A 20,073-nucleotide genomic window follows, 5' to 3' on the forward strand; every position below is an offset into this window, starting at 1 on the left:
TACTAAGTAGTTCCAGCGTTGACCGCTCGATAGCGCCGCTTACCCGCGCTAGAAAAAATCAGTCCGGGAACTTTCCGGACAAACTGTGTATATCTAAAACAAAAGTTTTAATTATAGACGAGTAGAGAGAACAAGTTAATCTGCGTCTCACAGAATATTGATAATCAGAAGATATTTAACATCCGCTCAATTTCCCGCAAAGATGTGTAAATTATTGATCACGCGTAGTTTCTTAATAGAACGTACGTCGAATCGAATTACAAACATTAGCATGTGCGCGCAATGCTTACGTACAGGATGTCCGAAAATCATCGGGAATAATTTTAAATTTCTTTAGCAATTAAAATATTTGTTCAGTCAAAACATCAGAGAAAAAATTACATAATTTATAACACAATTGTTTAAAAATCACTTACGCGCAAATTGGCCAAAGAATTCAATTCTTCAAAGAACTCGATAGTGTTTTTGAACACCTTATATATGAACGTATTCTGCAACCATACACATAGCAAACTTACTGACTCATCTTTTTTCATTATACGATAGCGTGCAATTATACATATACATCACACGCCGCACGTATGAGTATCATTCGACAATACACCTCGAGCGTGAGTGTCCATCGGATTTATGACTGTGCCTCAACGGTTATGCACGAACTCGTCATTACGTGTGCGTAATAATGGCAGCATCTTCTCGAAGTTGCGGCGGGAAAATAATAGCGCTGCCATTATTTATCAATGCGCGCATAGATAGTTGCGCAGGCGGAAGTAGCGGAACACAACGGAGAATAATCCTCGCGATGTTCCACATAAACGGTGAGTCTTCGCGTGTCTTTTGTTTTCACGCGCAATTTTCATTTGACGGAAACGTGGTGGATTCCGCAACGTGGTTTTGCTTTTCCGTCACCGGGTATGACTAGGTTAGATATGTTATAGAGCGTCTACGCTCTGTTTAGCCAGTCGAGTCGTAACTTTCAAGGCAGCTAGCCGTTGTTGGTGCGGTCTCGCCGACTATACGTTTACGCGAAACTCGAAATGTCGCACCGGAGGCAAGTGATACAATTATCAATTGAGACAGTCAATCTCGCGACAACAACGCATAGTCGTGCGCAGGAAAATCGAATACAAAAGGTTTGGCGCCACAGTGACGGTCCGTCGAGGACACGGTGACGGTTAAAAATAGTCTCGCCGTAATCGTCGCGGACTCAAGTCGATTTTTCGAAACTTGCAAAATCATTTGTTCAGTGAACAAAAAAAAAACAGAACATCGTGTGCGTGCTGCAACGTTAAAACACACACGTATATAAGTTCGCTTGGTTGCGTGTTTACGAGCGAATTAAAATAGAGCCGTGACATTACGCAACCCGACGCAATGTTCGACGATCTTGGACGTTTCATTAATGTGCTTCTTCTGAATAACCGCCGCCGCTCGTCACGTAGCTCCCAGGATCGATCGTGCTGCTCACGAAAAACTTATGGTAATGTTAATTATTGGTTAATTATCTGTGCCCGAACTTGTACAAAATGATGATGTAATTTATCAATGTTAACACCGGCTCTTACGGACTTGCGCGCCACGGAAATCGTGACCTCAAAACACCCACGGCATTTGTGATGTAACGTCGATGTAAAAAGTAGCGACGACGATCTTGATCACACAACGTGCAAATTGACGCGAGTATTGATTAACTGATCGTGTTTGATAAATTATATATCGTCGTCTATGAGACAGAAATATGTGCTCAATAAAAACGGAAGGATACTCGCACAATTCTTCACTCCCGACGTGCAATTACATAAGTGTCACATACGGGATTTTCAGTTTATTGCATAGTGACACTTAGAAAGTCAGGTTTTTTATGGTCACCAAATATTAAAAAAAAAGATTCATAAGTAAGGTAAAAATTTAAAACCGAAAGATCCCTTAACTAGGGAAACTATATGAAGCTTGAAACTTTTAAACTGCTCTCCTCTAAAATTTACGTTTTGGAGTTACTGAATTATACGTAGGGAGTGACGAATTGCACATTGCAATTGTTTGTTACGACAATTATGCTAATATATTGAAATCTATGTACTTATATAACTTATAAATTATTTATCATCATAATATATTCGATATACAATGGAGTTTGTTCTGTTTTCGATCCAAGTTTCTATATGAACAATAACTGAAGAGCAATAACTGAAGCATTAATATTAATTGTTAATTATTTAATTTCCTACGATTTGTCCCGATAATCTTCTTCCGGCTTAATGTGATGCTCATTATTATCAATCACGAGAATAAATGATTCAGTGTTATGTGTTTATCCATATCAAGTAACTTTTTACTTTTTGCATGTTATCTCCCCTCGATGCTTTTCAATCGTCACTTCTGTATAAAGCAAAATAGTAAATATAAGTGATATTGATAAGATAATAACCGATATCACATTATTTCTCCCCTCAAGCAGGAAGCATGATTTCAATTTGTTGAAACATAGAATTATGTGAATTTTAAAAACATCTTTCATATATTATATAAATGTTATCGAATGTGTTAGTTCTTCGATATCCGGCACGAAAATCGCTCATCGATTTCTGTCAGAGATATTTGCGATTTGAAACTCACATAAAAAAGTAATAATTCGCAAAAAGGAGCGCAGAGCCGTTTCTCTCGAATCAAAAGAGACAAATTCAAGTTTCTTCCCTTCAGTCAAACTGTAATGTCGCTCTTGTGACGGACGCAGAGAGACGTCAAGTCACGGCATAATATTGATGTTGTTAACTTCTACATATACGTCATATACGTAACATTTACAAACTATTCAAATGACAAAATATGCTTCTAATTGCTTCTAATTGTTTTCCGAAAATTATCTAATTAAATAAAAACGAGTGTAAAATAATTATATCGTAAGCGCAACAAAGCATTTTGCAATTTGTCCATTTATTCTTTGTTATGTGTGTTCAATATGTTTTATATTATATTGTTACGTATAAATATATTGAATATATTGTTATGTGTTGAATGTAACTATTCTATCTGTTGTATACACGAGAGATTAAAGCATATCTCTCTCACATTACTAATAAGAAAAAAGTAAAAAAACCACTATTTTGTGCAATTACAAGGAAGCAGATTTTTAATCAAACGAAACCTCGTGTTCAAATCTTTTCTTTTTTTCTTCCGCTATCTGTCCACAGACAAAGCGAGCAGGTAGAACATCTATTCTGAAAGAACATCAAACGTTTATAGCCTTTTGGAAGAACTCGATTATTCATCCATAAAAATTTCTCCTGTTTCATCGATCGCTTTCATCCAAAGTCGTAGCGAACTTAATCGTCCGTACTTCAGTCGCGCTCATATCCCTCGATATTTCTTTGTAACTTGAAAATATCTTCCCTACAATTTTCACGATCGTATTCGCACTATTGACTTGTGTTTACTTCAAAAAACTTATAATTTTTACTCTTATTCTATCGTTATTGTCACAACAAACAAAAACATGTTTGATAGCAACAAACAGAAACATGTTTAAACATTTTTATCTCGTCTTATTGATATCATACATAAAGATATCGGGTATCTGAAAAACAAATAAAGGTGTTTACATGATATCTCTCTTAATTTTGCTGAGGATAGTTCTCATGCTACTTTAGTATTATTATTACTATTATTATTTTTATAGTTTATTAAATTATTAAATTGATCATTTGTCAATTTTTATGTTCGTAAATAATTTTTTTTTTTACAGATATTATGCACGCAAGAAAAATCTGCAATAAATCTTCCTCGAACGCACATGTGTGTGTAAAGAAAATTCAATAAAATACATTAAATATGTTCTATAATAAAAACTTAACTCAAAGACTGTTATATATCGCGAATATGAGACGGCAATGTGCAGCAGTGTCGTATCGCATATCATACGATACGTTACATAATACGCACGTCTAACATAGCGGTATCTATCCACAATCACTAGAAATGCAAATGGCACATATTTTTACAAGTAAAACAACAATAATGAATAAAAAATCGTATTTTTTCGTCGCTCTAGTTGCGGCGTCGATTTTCACAATCTACTTTTACTTTTGTTACGAAAACTTCAATATTCAGAGCATAGTTTTCAACGAATATATCAGCAAAGACGTTCTTGTCAGAGCAAAAAAGTATCGAGAACAAAACATAAAAACAATTCTTCTGTGGAATTCGTTATTCAGCGACAAGAACTTTTATTTCGGCGACTTGAGCACCGCTTTTAGAAATTGTCCCGTTGACAAATGTGAAATTGTCAACGACCGTGACTATTTGCATGTGGCGGACTACGATGCGATTCTTTTTCACGGCAACAGCCTGGAGAGAAACGACATGCCGCGAAACAGAAGCGCGAAGCAATTCTACGTGTACGTTAACTTGGAAAGTCCTTCCAACAGACCGTACGATTACTACGAGGATTACTTCAATCTCACCATGACCTATCGACAAGACAGCGACATACCGTGGACCTACTTCATCATAGAAGATGCGCAAAGCGGTAAATTCGTCGCGCCTTCGAAAAATCCTGATTGGAAGGTTCCTCGGAACACAAGTAATATAACAACAATACTCTAAAAGATCTACTTTTTTTTGTTTTTGTAATCAAAACGCGATACTTTTCTCATTTGTGAGAATATTTTCATTAACCTTTTTTCTTCTTTCTAAATCCACGAATATTCAACTCTCTGTGTAACGAAATCTCCGTGTAACGTCTTTCCTTACTGTGTACGAGCTATCTCGAAATACGTGAGAACTAATCAGTTTTCGCAGGTGTAGAGGAAGCGGTAAACGAAGTGCCTGAGATATCGAACGTCGTCAGGAGCAAGAGCAAGCTGGTAACTTGGTTTGTAAGCAATTGCCAGGCCAAAAGTGGCCGGCTGGAGTACGTGGAGGAGCTGTCGAAGCACATAGGCGTCGACATCTACGGCAAGTGCGGCACATCCAACTGCGACAGAGAACAGAAGTGTTTCAGCGACGTAGTCGAGCCCAACTACTTTTTTTACTTGTCCTTCGAGAATTCCTTCTGCGACGATTACGTGACGGAGAAGGTGATGAACCCGCTCAGGTAATAACACGGTTCTAGACATATACACACACGTACACACAGACAGATATACATATACATATGATAAGGTCGTCATTCGCAACACCGGCGCGCACGCGAAAACAAAGATAATATAACTAGTATGTATCTGCGGAGCGAGCGTTTTCCCCGATGAGATCTACATCGCACTTGCGAAGTAACGTGCGTTATCTGACACACTATTCAAATCAAAATGTAAAACTAAACATAAAAATATTTTATATATCACCGTAGTTGTCCGTAACTTCTATCGTCGTGTCACCTTATCTCTTTGCGTGCAAATAAAAATACATCGTCGAAATGCGTTTTGAAAAGTTATTAAAAATTTTTTATTTTCTTGAAATGTCAGTTTTCGAGCTTTGTTTCTCGGCAGCCTCAACCCGTTACACGTTGATATTTTCGCAGAAAAAGATTGTCGCGCACGGAACGTGACAGAAACGTTCGTGATTCATGACGCAATCAAGCGGGAAGCCTATTTAAATCGTAGATAAGTCTTTGCATTAGGTATTCGCGTTTTTTTATTACAAATGCAAAATTTGACATCAAAGGATTCCGCGATTCTCTGAAATTGAAATGGGACGTCGGTGTTGCGACGATAGAATTGATACACGACGCGCGCGTGTGTTACTAATCAAATCTGTCTTATTTTGCTTTTTTTTTTTTTTGCGCGCGGATTGTGTATGCGAGCTGTGCAAATAAGTCATGGTGATAAAACAGACACGTGTCGTATCTGTTTTGTCTCCTGTTTTTTGTTCACATCCAGTCGCTCGCGTCCGCATACGCGGTGCGCGCAATGCGGATACCGTTGGTTTTTTTTTGTTGTAGATGTTTGCTAAATATGTCAGCTTATTATTTGATATTGCGTGCAACGCAACTTCACGAAAACACGTAACACGTGCGTATCCGACAGTAATTTCACGTAGTTGGAAAAGATCGCGTTCAAATATTACGGAATTGCTTATTTAATTTTGCTTAATTTGCCAGTTTGTTTGCGCACTTTCTAAACTGTTCGCGAAATGAAAAAAATCGACGGGAAGAAATAAAACGGGCAAGAAAGTACTAACACCGATAATGGGATTCTCTTATCGACATTCTTGTAGGTATAACATCGTACCGGTGGTTTACGGAGGCGCCAACTACAGCCAGTTCATACCGCCGAATTCCTACGTGAATGCCCTGGACTTCGACAGTCCCAAGGAGCTTGCCACGTACTTGAAATATCTCTCTCGGGATCTGTCGCGCTATCAAAGCTTTCTACAATGGAAGAAATATTATCGAGTCAACGGAGGAACAAAGCGAGCCGTATGTACTCTTTGCGAGGTGCTGCATAAGCAAAAAGAACCGAAAATGTATTTAACCTTATCCGATTGGTACGAGAAGGAGAAATGTCCCATTCAAACGCTTCTGCAGAGAACCAACGATAGATACGCGACTAAACGCACGCTAACAAATCGGAACTGAGAAAAATCCAGATTGTGTAGAACTGGGACGCGCGTAAAAAAATTTATAATGTTATTATTGTTATTGAATTATTATTTAAATTTTGCTAGCTATAATCTTGATTAAAACCTCACTTCACATGCGAATGTTACAGTTGTGATAACTATGTCAGTGATTGAAGATGTATATGCATTATACTATTTATACAAAGATCGATCGCGCTCTGTTACATTTTTGATATGCCAGCTTGGCTTCAACCTCTGCATTATTAATTGCGATCCCATTATAACATGAATAATCTACTAGTTAATCTTGTGTGTGTGTGTGTGTGATTTTCAAATAAAAAAAAAATATATATATATCTATATATATATACAGTCAGTCAAAAAAGTCTCCGTACACCGTACAAAAATTAATTTAACATTGCATAATTTTAAAGGAAATAATAATAAATAAATAATTTTTGCGTTATTATATTCGCAAACATAACATTTATTAACAGTGCAAAGAAAACAATGTTACATCTATCTGTTAACAAATAAACATTAGAAAAAGTCAAACTGAACAAAAATAGCGTCAAAAAAATCTCCGTACATGTACGTATATTACATATAATTTGTTAATTAGTGGTCAGTCGGTCCGCCTTTTAGTTTTATAATTTCTTGCATCCTCTTCTGCATTGTTTGGACTAATTTTTTTGTTGTATTTGGTTGTATATTTTCCCATTCTAACAATATTTTTGCTTTCAAGTCTTCTTTGTTTNTGATTGTATATTTTTTTAAATTTCTTTTGATTTCTCCCCACAAATGTTCAATTGGATTAATATCGGGAGATTGTGGGGGTGTATGCAGCTGCTTCGGAACATTATACAATATCCATTCCTTCAATTTTTTAGCCGTGTGTTTGGGGTCGTTATCTTGNTGAAAAATAAAGGACCCTTCAAGATTTAATTTTCTGGCACTTTTCTTCAAATTTTCTTTCAAGATGTTCAGATAGACGTTTTGGTCCATAATGCCGTCAATGAAGACTAAATTTCCAACCCCTTCTGCACACATACACCCCCACACCATCACGCTGCCGCCTCCGTGTTTAAACGTTGGAAGTAAATTTTTAGACTTCATCTGTTCATTTGGTCTTCTCCAAACTTTAACATTCCCATCCGAAGTAAAAATTGTAAATTTACATTCGTCGCTGAATATAACATTATTCCAAAATCCTTGATCCTTGTTAACATGTGATTTTGCAAATTCGAGACGTTTTTTTTTATTAGCTGCACTGACATAAGGTTTTCTCCTGGCTGTACGACCATTATATCCAGCTTTTCTTATAACATTACGAACCGTTTCTGGTACTACTTTTATATTATANTCATTTTCTATCATGCTGGTCAATTTTGGTGCACTTGTTTGTGGATCAGAACGAATTGTTCGTAAGATTGCACGTTTATGATTGGAGTCTAATTTTTGTGGTCGTCCTGTACGTTGTAAATTTTGAATAGATTTTGTTTTATTGTATTTCTCGAGAATATACTGTACTGAAGAATGTTTCTTTTTTACTATTTCAGCGATTTTTCTAATGGATAATCCATCTTTTCTTAATTTTACAATTAATTCACGGATCGCAATTGGAATTTCCATTTTAGAGAAAATATTACACAAAAACGTATTTTCTCTCTAGTGGCAGCAAAGCAACTAACTTGTTTGTCATTTTAGACTGCGTACTTGAGTGTAGTTTGTAAACATTCAGCTGAATCGTGCTTCAAACCAATTGAATTCTTCTCTGTACGGAAACTTTTTTGACGTTATTTTTGTTCAGTTTGACTTTCTCTATTGTTTATTTGTTAACAGATGGATGTAACATCGTTTTCTTTGCAACGTTAATAAATGTTATGTTTATGAATATAATAACGCAAAAATTATTTATTTATTATCATTTCCTTTAAAATTATGCAATGTTAAATTAATTTTTGTACGGTGTACGGAGACTTTTTTGACTGACTGTATATCTATATATATATATATATCCTTTCGAAAGGAGGGATGAAAGCCAGGGTATTACATGCCAGCTGTTATATACTTTTCCGGAATCGATTCCACTCGGAGTGTGATTCCGAACCTTTATCGTTTTTTCTTTTTCTTTTCTCTTTCAAAGGAAAAAGGAAACAACGACACAAATGGATATTATTCCGATCGAAATTGATTTCTCGAAAAGAGGGCATTCACATAATAGCCAATCAGTGTTGTTCGATCGTCAGTTCATTTTTTGGTTCGCGTGAGCTTTAATACGGACACGTGATCGCACTTATATATAAATGACAAAAAAACGTCCTTCTCTGTGATTAACTGTTCTCTTACCACGGTTATTTTTATACAATTTTGTACAATCACACCGCCATATATACGTAAATCCATTCTTCGATGCCTGATTTATGCGTCAATGATGGATCATTAGACCAAGTATAGGCAGATCGATGTGTTCACTATTCGCTTGATTAGTCGAGATCAAAGCGTCCGAGCTCCATCATCCCTAACATCGCTTCACGGTACTCAGAGAGTTTGCGAGAAGATGCAGTGTGATCTGCTGATCGTCTGATGTCTGTGAACGTAAATATATTCAGAAATGATACATATATTATTGTACATTCTATATCGATGTTAATTTAAGGGAGGAGAGGATGTAGCGCGCGCACAAAAGACTGATGTTTTAAATCTGTAATTTATATTGTATTATGAAAGATGTATTTTTTTGTGCACAATATACTTTGATACAAGAGTAATGTAAGATTTAAGAAATAATAAAATTAGAAATAAAAGTTACGTAATAAAAAAAAAAAAAAAAAAAAACACTTCGGATTATTTTGGAAAGATTTCTATCGCTACTTCACTTATTGATCCGCAATCCGTAAATGTCTCTGATTGTTTACTTGGCACTGTATGAAAGATAGTTCGCCCGCACTCGGAAGAACGAGAAACTTTGCTGAGAAATAACGAGATTAACAACAAGCTCACTGCCGCCACCGCCGCCACCACGGCTGCGCTCGGGAGTTTCTTTTTCCACCTAATGAAGAAAGCTTCTATTCCTATTAGTTTTCCGTCTACATGTATGGCGTCCAATTAAATTGCGATCTATTATATCCAATGTCATTCTTCTCGTTGCGCGCCAAAGTTATTGCGCGTCAAACTCAAGTTTTAATAGAGAGAGCTTCTCAATTTATATTTATTATACAAAAGTAAGTAACAAAAATAAAACGCAACACGTAAATGACAAACGCAAGTAAGTTCTGCGACATTGTGTATAGTTCCGTTCAATTCTGTCCGCAAAAAGAATTAGTGTACGTTAAAAAAAAAAAAAAAAAAAGGATCCAAGAGAAAGAGAGAAAGAAGACAAAACATGTCTCATAAAATTTTATCAAGCTCTCGAATGCTTCCGGAAGCGGCGAGTTATTCCTGACTTGGCGCGGGATTCTCCTAACAAAGAGGACTTTGCCCCTCTTTTGTCCGTTCGCACGATAAGCAATATCAAATTGCAATAAACTGGACCGAGATGTCGCAAGTTATCAAAGAGACAGATATTACCAATGATGGCCGCGCGCTCTAAACTTACGGGGGAATCACGGGAAGTACCTACGTACAAGTATCCTAAGCATCGCTCGTTGTGCTACACGGTTACACGCCGCAGCTCGTATTGTAAAAGTACTACTTGGGCGCAACTTCGAGCATCGAGCAACCATTCGGCTAGGTTGTAACAACCTCCAAGTCCTTCTCAAAGTTCATCGCGGCGACAATTTCTTGTCGCGCGAGCGACAGTAAACTCCGCAGTCCCTCCCACGTTCTCTCATCCCCGCGTTCTCTCCCGTCGTATATTTATACGAAGCGTGATCTTCGCCGCGTTCACGGTACGTCGCCGAACTTCTCTTCGACACGAAGAGATTGAGACCACCGCAGAATTTCTATGCGAATTCAGATTTCGATGTTTTACATTCGAGACCGAAAGGCAACAATATCTGACTGATTATTTTATCAAAAGTTCGTTATTCAATTTTTTTCTCTTTACGCATCATCTCGGGTGTTACTCTGATATCTCACGCTAAAGTTCGTCCCGCAAATTTTTAAATTGAAAGTGTGCGAGCTGTTTTAATTTTCATCGATTATTTGTACACATTTCAGTAACGTATCCGGTAACGCGTCAATTTTGTTCACACGTCAACGTGTTGCGCGATAAAACGCTAAACAATTTAAGTGAATGCGCAATAATTATGAATTGCGGTAATTTTATGCACAACTCGCTCGTGTGTTACATAATTACAACATCAAGGGAGAAAAAGCAAACAAAAACGACGACGCGTCATTAATCAATGATACGTCGTTGTTTGCGCGTTCGCGTTTTAGCATTTTCAGATCATTGAGAAGATAATACATCATCACACGCACTGTAATTCAATAATACGTCTCTAATATAACACTATTGTGCGCCAAAATGCATTATTTCATGTGATAGTGTTGATATCTCACGTGTCATTAATATTCATTTCCGGATTATTCGACCGATAAAATCTTGTAACGCACAAAACTCCGAGTGAGTCTCGCGAACGAATCGTTTTCCACAAGCAGAATTGTTTTGTCTTACCGATTTTTCACGACGACGAAAATTTTGTCGCGCTATCCCTCGTCAAAGTGTTAAGATCGCGAACGATAAATAGTAAGAGTCGAAGATGAAAAAGCAACGGCTCGAATCGAGCTGGATGAACATAAAAAGAAATTACTAGCCTCTCAGATGCACTTGGATCTCCGCGAACGTCTTCCGCGCACCGTACCCCTTTCCCTCTTTCGTTTCTTTTCTTCGTTCTCAGTTTTCTCTCCTATCTCGCTTTCGTTCTCCCTTCCTCTCGCGCGAGGATACCCTCTCGCCATTTCTCTGTGCCCCATTCTCTTCTTTATTCCGGGTTTATCTTCCGCCGCTTCCTTCTTTTCCCCGAGACCGCTCGGGCTATTTTCCGATTCCGCCGCGCGCACTCGTAACTTGAATTATAGATACCCTTCACAAGTCTGCCGCAACTTCCTCCCCTCCCTTCCCCAGTCAGCCCTATTCCGGGTTTTCGGTCCAAGATAGATCGCGAGATAGATATATGCTTGTATGCGCTTGAGATACAATTTGCGTATATATACGTACGTGAGTGCGAACGAAAACAGCGCTGTATAGGATATACAGGTGGATACACAGAAATTAGACTTTTTACCTGCAATCTGATGTATTCACGGGATTCCAAACGTGGTTTAACAGCAACAAGCGGCGGAATCTCTCTTATGCAATTCCCAGCGCAATAATCCCGTTAGAAAATTAATTCACATACACGGGAGAAGAGGAACGGCACACGCGTGTCCGTTGCAATTAATCAAATTATTAAGCCTGGTCGAAAGTGCACAGAGAGCCGCTTGTTGTTTGTTTCGCGAAAACACGCGTATTCGATAATCTAAAACGATAATAAACACGCACAATGCCTGGTCCGAGCGCAAACGCGAACGGATGCAAACGTACGTGTGCTGCGAATTTTGTTTCTCAAAACGCAAATTGATTCGATGTACTCCGGCAGTGCCTGCACGCCGTGTACTTAATTATCTTCGCCAAATTATGATGATTTGTCACGCCGTCGAATTGTGACAAAGTGGCAAAGTGTGGCAGCGATATTGTTACACCGTAAACATATAAAGTCTACACAACAGGCACGTTTTACATGTCTTGGAATTAACGGACAAAGCTTATTTAAGTTGGCGCGCGGAAGGTATATCTTAGGATCGCATTATTAACCTTAATATTATCTCGAAAATGCGGATGAACTGCAACATTTTCCCACTCTTTCTCTCGCACGCATTATGCCGCGCACGAAGACGCGCGCGGCAGTAAACTTTATAAATTCAACACGCAACTCTCTCGCGTTGTCTGTTCAGCCGCGTTCTGGAGTTGTATATCACGCTGAATATTTTGGACAAATTGATATTTATAGTCCCCACGTGCGTTAGTTCGGAATTGAATTTGCGCATAAATGTCGAAAATTTCTCGATGTTTCCAATTTTGCTTAAGCGCAGCTGCATTCGCATACGTCACGGTTTGTTTGACAAAATCTAAACTCACTTCGCATTTATATATATCGAAAAAAATTTACTTAGCAGAAGTAAGCACTTTTTTGTCAAAAAAGTACTGCGCGATATTAATCAAATTAAACAATTAAGTTTGACATTTGATGCTGTTGCGTGTGAAAGAATTCCTGAAAATTTTTTCGAGTTTGATCCGTGTGTCGCTTCTATACTCCGACGTTTCGTGATCTGATACTGCTCTTCAACTCTGATTAAGTGAATTTAAACATTTACAAAATATGCGTCGTTTTAATAAAAAATGACACCCGCGCGGTTCGAAGCCTGAAAACCAGGAATTAAGTTACGTGTGTGTGACAGAAGCTAAAATAATTTCTCTAAATGCTTTTTGCGATATTTTTAATAAATTTCAAATTAAACAGAAACTACATCTTTTTTTCTAAACGAATATTACACAATTATTATTTTCTACTGGATAAAATGTCGCGCATTGAATCGACAATTCGTTTGATAACATTCGGCTTTAGTTTGATTCGCGCAGGATAGCGAGTAGATAGTGTTAATAGGTAGTTTAGGATAAAGAATGGAGTTTGTGCCCGGGACAGACGAGTAATAGATGAAGGGAAAGGAGAATGGCAGTGAGCCGTTCACGATGCATCTTCGCGCATTTGCGAAATTGCCAGTAGCAGAAGCTTTCGAGGATACGACGTGTCTGCATCCCGGCGACGTGCGCGTCCTACGAGTTGCATCTGCAACAGATAGGAGACACTTTAGCCGATACGTTGCGCCAAGTCGCTGACATCTCGGGGATCGATCCGTTCCTTTGGAAGCGTTATTTGCGCTCGTGACACAGAAATGCGACGAAAATAGAAATCTGCACTTGATATCGATACACAGCGGCGAAATGTAAAACGAGATTTCGGGCTAACGTTAATCCCATTAGCAACTCCTCGCTCCCATTGTGTTCACGTAAAAATTTCCTTTTCATAAAAGATGCAATTGTTTTATTTTTCCAAAGGTTAATTTCCACTTTTAAACTGGCAATATTTGTGATTGAATTTAGTGATTAGCTGCGCGTTTTTTCCTGGTATTTTTTACGCTTAAATGATTTTTTTTAGAAAAATAAAGAGAAAACTAGAAATTCGCTTTCTCTCACACACACATGCCAATAGTCAATTCGCAAAAACATTTATCATTGTATATCAAATTGTGCAGATGTAGCGCAAGTTATTAATAGCCACTTCGTTCTACTGTATTTTGGAACTATTACACGGCTTGGCGCACAATATGATCGGACGTCTTCCACAATCGAGGTTTATGAAAGGACTCATATTACGTAATAACATTTCATGTTGTGTGATATATGTTTTGCATGCGCAATTGATATTTGTAAGTAACAACATTCACGTGATATTCCATATTACACATATAATTTGGAGTATTTTCGTATTTAAAAACCTTCACAATATAAAAGTTCGCAAAATCACATAGAATCAATTGAAAATATATTATTTCAGATATTTTCAAATTACATATTACACGTTTTACATTTGAAATTTATCGGTTGATACTAGAACACAAATAAATTGACTCAATCGTTTATTACGAGAAAGATAAAATTTTCCAACGACGGATTTAAAAATCTCTGCTTTTTTTGTGTTTTTTGCAGTTAGTTTTTATAATGTCGCGTTAAAAATCGACATAGATATTTGTGTTACGTATGAATTAACACATAAGAAACGAAGATAGATTAAACATTTCTATATCAGGAAAATAATTAAGTAACACATATATTAAATTATGTTATCAATCGTGACAATTGAATATTAATGTAAATTGTTCCCAATTGTATTAAGGCCAACCGCGCGTGCGCGATATCCACCTAAAAATATATATCAATATCGTGCCACATTCGAACCAAACGGTTTGCGAATTAATCGAATGAACTCAAGCGAATGGCCGAGGAATCAAAAGCGGAGCAGTTCCCGCATAAATTTCTACGTGGAAACGTTCATATACGATTTTCAAACCTGTGTGTTCGGTTTATCAGTAGTAACTTTGGCCCCTTCATATCTCGCCAATAATTTCTCGCCGAGTGCAAGCCTGGTGTCGCTCTTTCCGCCATTCCCTTCGGGCCGTTCGGACCCTCCTCTTCCTCCTCTTTCTCATTCTCCTCCCGAAGAGATTCTTTACCGCTCTTTCCCGCGGTGTCGGGAGACGTACCGAGAACCCGGGGTGAATTTATCCGACAGATAAAAATGTCTCTTGGAGTTTATATAGGAAGAGAAGCGGGGAGAGAGATTTCAATAAAACTCTCGATTGTAAAGTACAGATAGAGAGAGGCCGCCCGGACGTTACACGGGTCAGTGAAGCTCAGTCAGTATCGTTTCTCTCCTGGCTCGTTCACTCCCCGATGACTGCATACCTTTAAGAGAAGACTCTCTTTGCAACATCGACAGCGCGGAGCGACGTCTCATCTGACACGTCTCGGAAAAAACCTTACTTTTTTCTACATACATACTCCTTTGGTTTTTTTTTTTAATTTTACTGTGGCAAATGTTTTTGAAAAAAAATCTATGCGCAATATTTTAACAACGCGCTTAAAATAAAAAACACGCAAAAAAACTGACACACAACAGACTTGTGAAATCCAAATTTATCGATTGACAAGAATACAAATACGATAATAGCGCAAAATTGATCTCATTAACCGACCGATGTGTATTGTGTTTCATTACCGGTTAAATTGCCCGCATTATTCGCTGTACATTGTTTTCACGGCCCAGCGTAACAAGTTACTCTTTGAACATCAGCGGGAAATGTTGCAAAACTTCAATTTCACAACCTTACATCCTCGTTATGTAACCTGTCTACTCAAAAGTTGATTATCCGCGATTAATGTGTGTATTCGCGATTCGGCCTCTCTCTCTCTCTCCTCCTCTCACTGTATATTGCTCCTATGTATGTACATATACATACGTGTATATTGTGCATGCATGCATACGGGAGTGATCCCCGCATGCGTGAGCGCACACGTGTCCGCGTGGAAGGCGGTCGAGCGCGAAGCGGGTAATTAGTGCGGTGCGTCCGTGCGCGTCTCACGCGGGATTAATTACGTAAGCTCGGACGCGCGTGTGTAACACCACGTGTACGAGCAAATGCACACGCTTGCGGGTATTGGCGTGGGTGAGCTGCAACTTGTGGTGCTCGCACACACACACACACACAAAGACATACGCGCGCGACTCCGGCTTTTCCCTGGCGAGACCACGTCTAGGTGCGAGCCCGCCACTCGTCACACCGGTACACACGCGTTTTCCTCTTAAGGCGCACCTTCCGTTCACACGTACTAACCTGTACTCATGCAACACCCGTGACCGAGCTGGTCCGAGCCGGATCCGCAGCACTTTGCGGCGCGATTTATAGGACATTAAACAAACACGCGACTGAACAGCCGCCACTTCGAGCGGCGTTCGTTTCAGACTCTTACGTGTGTATGTAATACACGTACGCGAGATCGCGTGTGTGGAAATGTGGCAGAGATACGTGCGCGCATCCGCGGGAAACTCAATCCGGGCAGCTATGTTTTCTCCCGGAAAAACGTCCCGTGTCTCGTGCACATCGCTCTTCTGCTGATAAACATCAACCGTAATTTGACGTCGCTTGATGCTTTTCGATTTCGAGGAGGGCCTTCCTCGTGTGGAAAACGAATCGATACACGCCGACGATGTGGTGGTCCATTAATTAAACAATCCTTGAAGGAAGCGGGGAGATACACGAGACAATATGCGCAATTTATATCGCACGTGTCGATAAATTGCCGTAAGATTTGCGCGAGATTGTGACCGCTTCTAAAATATACGTAATTGTTGGTGGGGCAAAAATTATGTAATGTTACGATGTAATTATTAAAATAATTGTGCGAATCAATTGCGTCGTTATTAATTTACGAATTATAATAAAGTTATTTATAAACTGTTTACATAAACTGTAATCTTGAGGAAGAAAAAGATTTTTACTTGTTTTGTATGAAAATGGTAGTTTTAGACTTTGTACGTGGATCAATAATATTATCAATCGATTTATCTCCGAATTTAGAGTTTATTTCAACGAAAGCACAGACGCGTATCCTCCGCAATCACGAAGGATTTCCAGTTATGATAGCTCGGTACGTGCGCGGGAGTGTTATCAATAAAAGCTTTCTCTCTCTCTCTCTCTCTCTCTCTCTCTCTCTCTCTCTCTCTTCTGTATCAATTTCAGTATCTACTAGAAATTCACGAATGTCGCGCGTGCGAGCGAAAGCGCAGTCCCGATAGACTCGATCGTTTGCGATCTTCAGAAGCTTCGGCTGAGCTCGCGCTGTATTTCTTCTTGGGCGACTTGAGGATTTGGCGCTCTTATTCATCTAGCGATCTCAATCGGCTCGTATTGGCTGGATACGAAAGACTCCGTACGTTTTTACGATAGCCGGAAAAGACTCGGGAGTTCCTTATACTTATTCGACGATCCTTATCGAGGATTTCATCCCTCTTCCTTTTACGGGCGCGTTCGTCCCCTTCGGCGTATCAGCGTCGCTCATCATTATTACGCGCAGACCGACCGCGCGGTAGATTAGAATTTTATATATTGAAGATGGAAAAATCGATTATTACGTTGGAGAAAATATCGTTAGTTAAACTTTTACGGGTGCGCAGATTGGTTGCTTTAAAATAAAAGTCTCAAAATTGCGCATGCGATTACTTAGAACATTTCCTGCGCTCTAATATTCACTCTGCAAAAACGGCGTGTTAAAAAGAAATTGGAGAGAACGCGGAATATATAGCAATTTAAACTTTCTAAATACAAAATTTTATTGCACCGTTAACAAAACTTTTATTGTTCCTTCAGACGTTAAATAAAAACTCAGACAAAATTAATCAAATTTCCGGTGAACTATTTTCAGAGAAGCTTATTCTGCAGATAAGAATAGCAACAAAGCACAGCTTGACATTTTTTATCACAAACAAAATTCATTCAGATCAAATTACATTGACGAAGTGAATATCTTAAATCAAATTATCAAATTAGTATTATCAAGTTGTAACGAAAACTTGAAATGATATTTTTTCATGTCACGAGAATTTGCAGAAATTATAGAAAATAATATCAATTATTACACTATTGATTTTTCGCAATATCGCGTCAATGGAAATCATAAAAAATGGAAAACAATAAATTTATCTATTTGTACACTTATATTTGCGTACATTTCCATTTATAAGGTTTTACACTAAATGCACTTTGGTGTATTATAAATGTAAAACATACATATATAATGTATAAATATATTGTACATATATATAAGAAACACATGCACGCTATCATTGTCTTCTTATAAAACAAGTTGAGTTCGAAACATGTGCTCCTATCAACAGATATTGGATTGTGTTTCATTTTACGTGACACGTCGAGAGAATTGACTTTTCTGTCCTTGCTGTGAGTGAGATGTAGATGCTCCCGATGATGAGAGGTGATGCGATAACGAGAGATGCTCGCAGAAGAATAATGTAACTGCATCGGTTTCGTGTCACACTTGCAAATTGATACCATTTCACGACTGACGTAGAAAGAAATCTAGCGCGCGCTACTTCACAGTGCGCCAAAAAAATCAAGAGAAACACACATTATATTTATTAGAGAGAGCAAATTCATGTTAATAAAATATATTGCAGTTCTTAATTCTGTTATTTAGAAAACACGATTCTATGTGAATTATTTGTTTGTACAAAAATACGTATATAAATATATTGTAGTTCGCATAAGTGTCTTGTTTATTTTAACACGCATATACACACGTATATATTTATTTTAATTATTTAATTATTTTTATTATTATTTTATTGATATTAATATTAGCATAATAATAAAGATAAAGATTAAAACCAAATTATTACTTCTGCTAACTCTCAAATTAGCTAGCGTATTTATGTTGACAGTTGCCAGATACGAATAGAAATAGACCGTATCAAACAGCCCACATAGACGGCTCGGACCGTCGAGATACGCTGATCTAGGATAGAGAGAAGCGTATAGGGAGAAGAGAGATGGCAGACAGAAAGGGGTGTGAGAGAAATGTTTCAGACTCCATTACTCGAATTGGAGTGGGAATACCGGGTGGTCCCTAAACACCCCCTCATATTTCGGACAAACGTTCGCGCCCATCGACCAGCGCGCAGTCCTTGCGAGGAAAGGACGTTCCTTCTTTCTCGCTTTAGAACATAAATAATATATGTACGTTCTATATATAAAAGCTTAATTTCACAAAAATGTTAGAAATAAAATAACGATATGTTTTCAGTAACACGATCGAAGATAATACGATAAATAAAACTTACATGTGTGACATTTTCAAGAAGAGAGTTATTTTGCGCTAATGCGTGTGAATTAATCGATTATAATCTAACAAATAAGATCACTACAGGTAACTTTTGTTCCACAAAAATGCCGCGTAATGTAGATCGCGTTATACGAGGCTCGCATAAGCGCGCACATCAGATTGAAAAAACGGGGTTAAACTCCATTTTACCACAATTTGTAAGCTGCGTTATATCGAGATCGCGTTGTTCAAGTATCGCGTATAAGATCTCGTTATACGAGAGTTACTGCCTGTATTCTTATTCTGCTCTGTACTTGTCCGGTATTAATAAAGTCGTTTTAAAGAGAGAGAAAGAGAGTCAGTTATGCGCGACGACTTCATAATGCGGAGAGAGTACGAGCTAAACACAATGCGTAGACAGACATATTACTCACTCGATATGACGTAAATGTGTCGCGTTTCTCCGCACACATTTAGCCACTCATTCGTATATGGCGCATTAATTTTTGAAGTTCATCAATCATGGCGCGCGTTGATGCGATGCGGTATTTTTGTTTGTCCGTATTCGGAAGAGATATAGTATCTGACGCGCGTTGCGTGACGATTTCGAATGGAACTTTCGCGCGCGTTGTCTTCGGATGCTTAGCTACAGTATTCGAACAACGGTACGACAACGAGTTTTGAGGACAAACACCGAAGTTAAGATGAGATAGACGGGAGATATAGTCTCTGAGTTTACTGTATTAGTTGGTACGCGCGTTTCCGCGGATACGATGTGCCCTGGTGTATTCTCAGCGGAATTGATGCTTTTACACTGTTTGGGGCAGCGTTACGATATAATTGCAATTAGTCAGTGATGTAAATGACGGACATTTACATGCAAAAGAGGAATGAATAAATATGACGCATTAATTATACCAAAAGGATCGTTCCACATGGCCGACGATTTCAGCTCTCCGACGAGAGGAGCAGAAGAAGAGACGAAAACCCAGAGAGAGAAAGAAAGAGAGAGAGAGAAAGAGAGAGAGAGAAAGAGAGAGAGAGAGAGAGAGAGAGAGAGAGAGAGAGAGAGAGAGAGA

The 20,073-nt window shown here is 38.4% G+C and overlaps 2 protein-coding genes across 9 annotated transcripts in view; one reads left to right on the forward strand and one right to left on the reverse strand.

Annotated features, from left to right (window-relative positions):
- The window catches only part of LOC109857807 (lachesin-like), a 222,910-nt gene that overhangs the window by 70,059 nt on the left and 132,778 nt on the right, over positions 1-20,073 (reverse strand). The gene's annotated exons all lie outside the window — the stretch shown is intronic.
- On the forward strand, positions 644-6,594 carry LOC109857808 (alpha-(1,3)-fucosyltransferase C-like). 5 transcript variants are annotated; one of them, XM_020434520.1, is made up of 4 exons: positions 644-818; positions 3,743-4,579; positions 4,789-5,092; positions 6,211-6,594. In XM_020434520.1, exons 2-4 carry the CDS (start codon positions 3,976-3,978, stop codon positions 6,569-6,571), a joined length of 1,269 nt encoding a protein of 422 aa, XP_020290109.1. In that variant the 5' UTR covers positions 644-818; positions 3,743-3,975; the 3' UTR covers positions 6,572-6,594. The 5 variants fall into 5 exon arrangements, with proteins under 5 accessions (XP_020290109.1, XP_020290108.1, XP_020290111.1 ...); XM_020434519.1 differs by lacking the exon at positions 644-818 and adding an exon at positions 959-1,480; XM_020434522.1 differs by lacking the exon at positions 644-818 and adding an exon at positions 959-1,480 and having other exon boundaries at positions 3,743-4,525.

This window comes from Pseudomyrmex gracilis, unplaced genomic scaffold, assembly GCF_002006095.1.
Source record: "Pseudomyrmex gracilis isolate BER0280 unplaced genomic scaffold, ASM200609v1 scaffold_174, whole genome shotgun sequence".
NCBI classification, from domain to species: Eukaryota; Metazoa; Arthropoda; class Insecta; order Hymenoptera; family Formicidae; genus Pseudomyrmex; species Pseudomyrmex gracilis.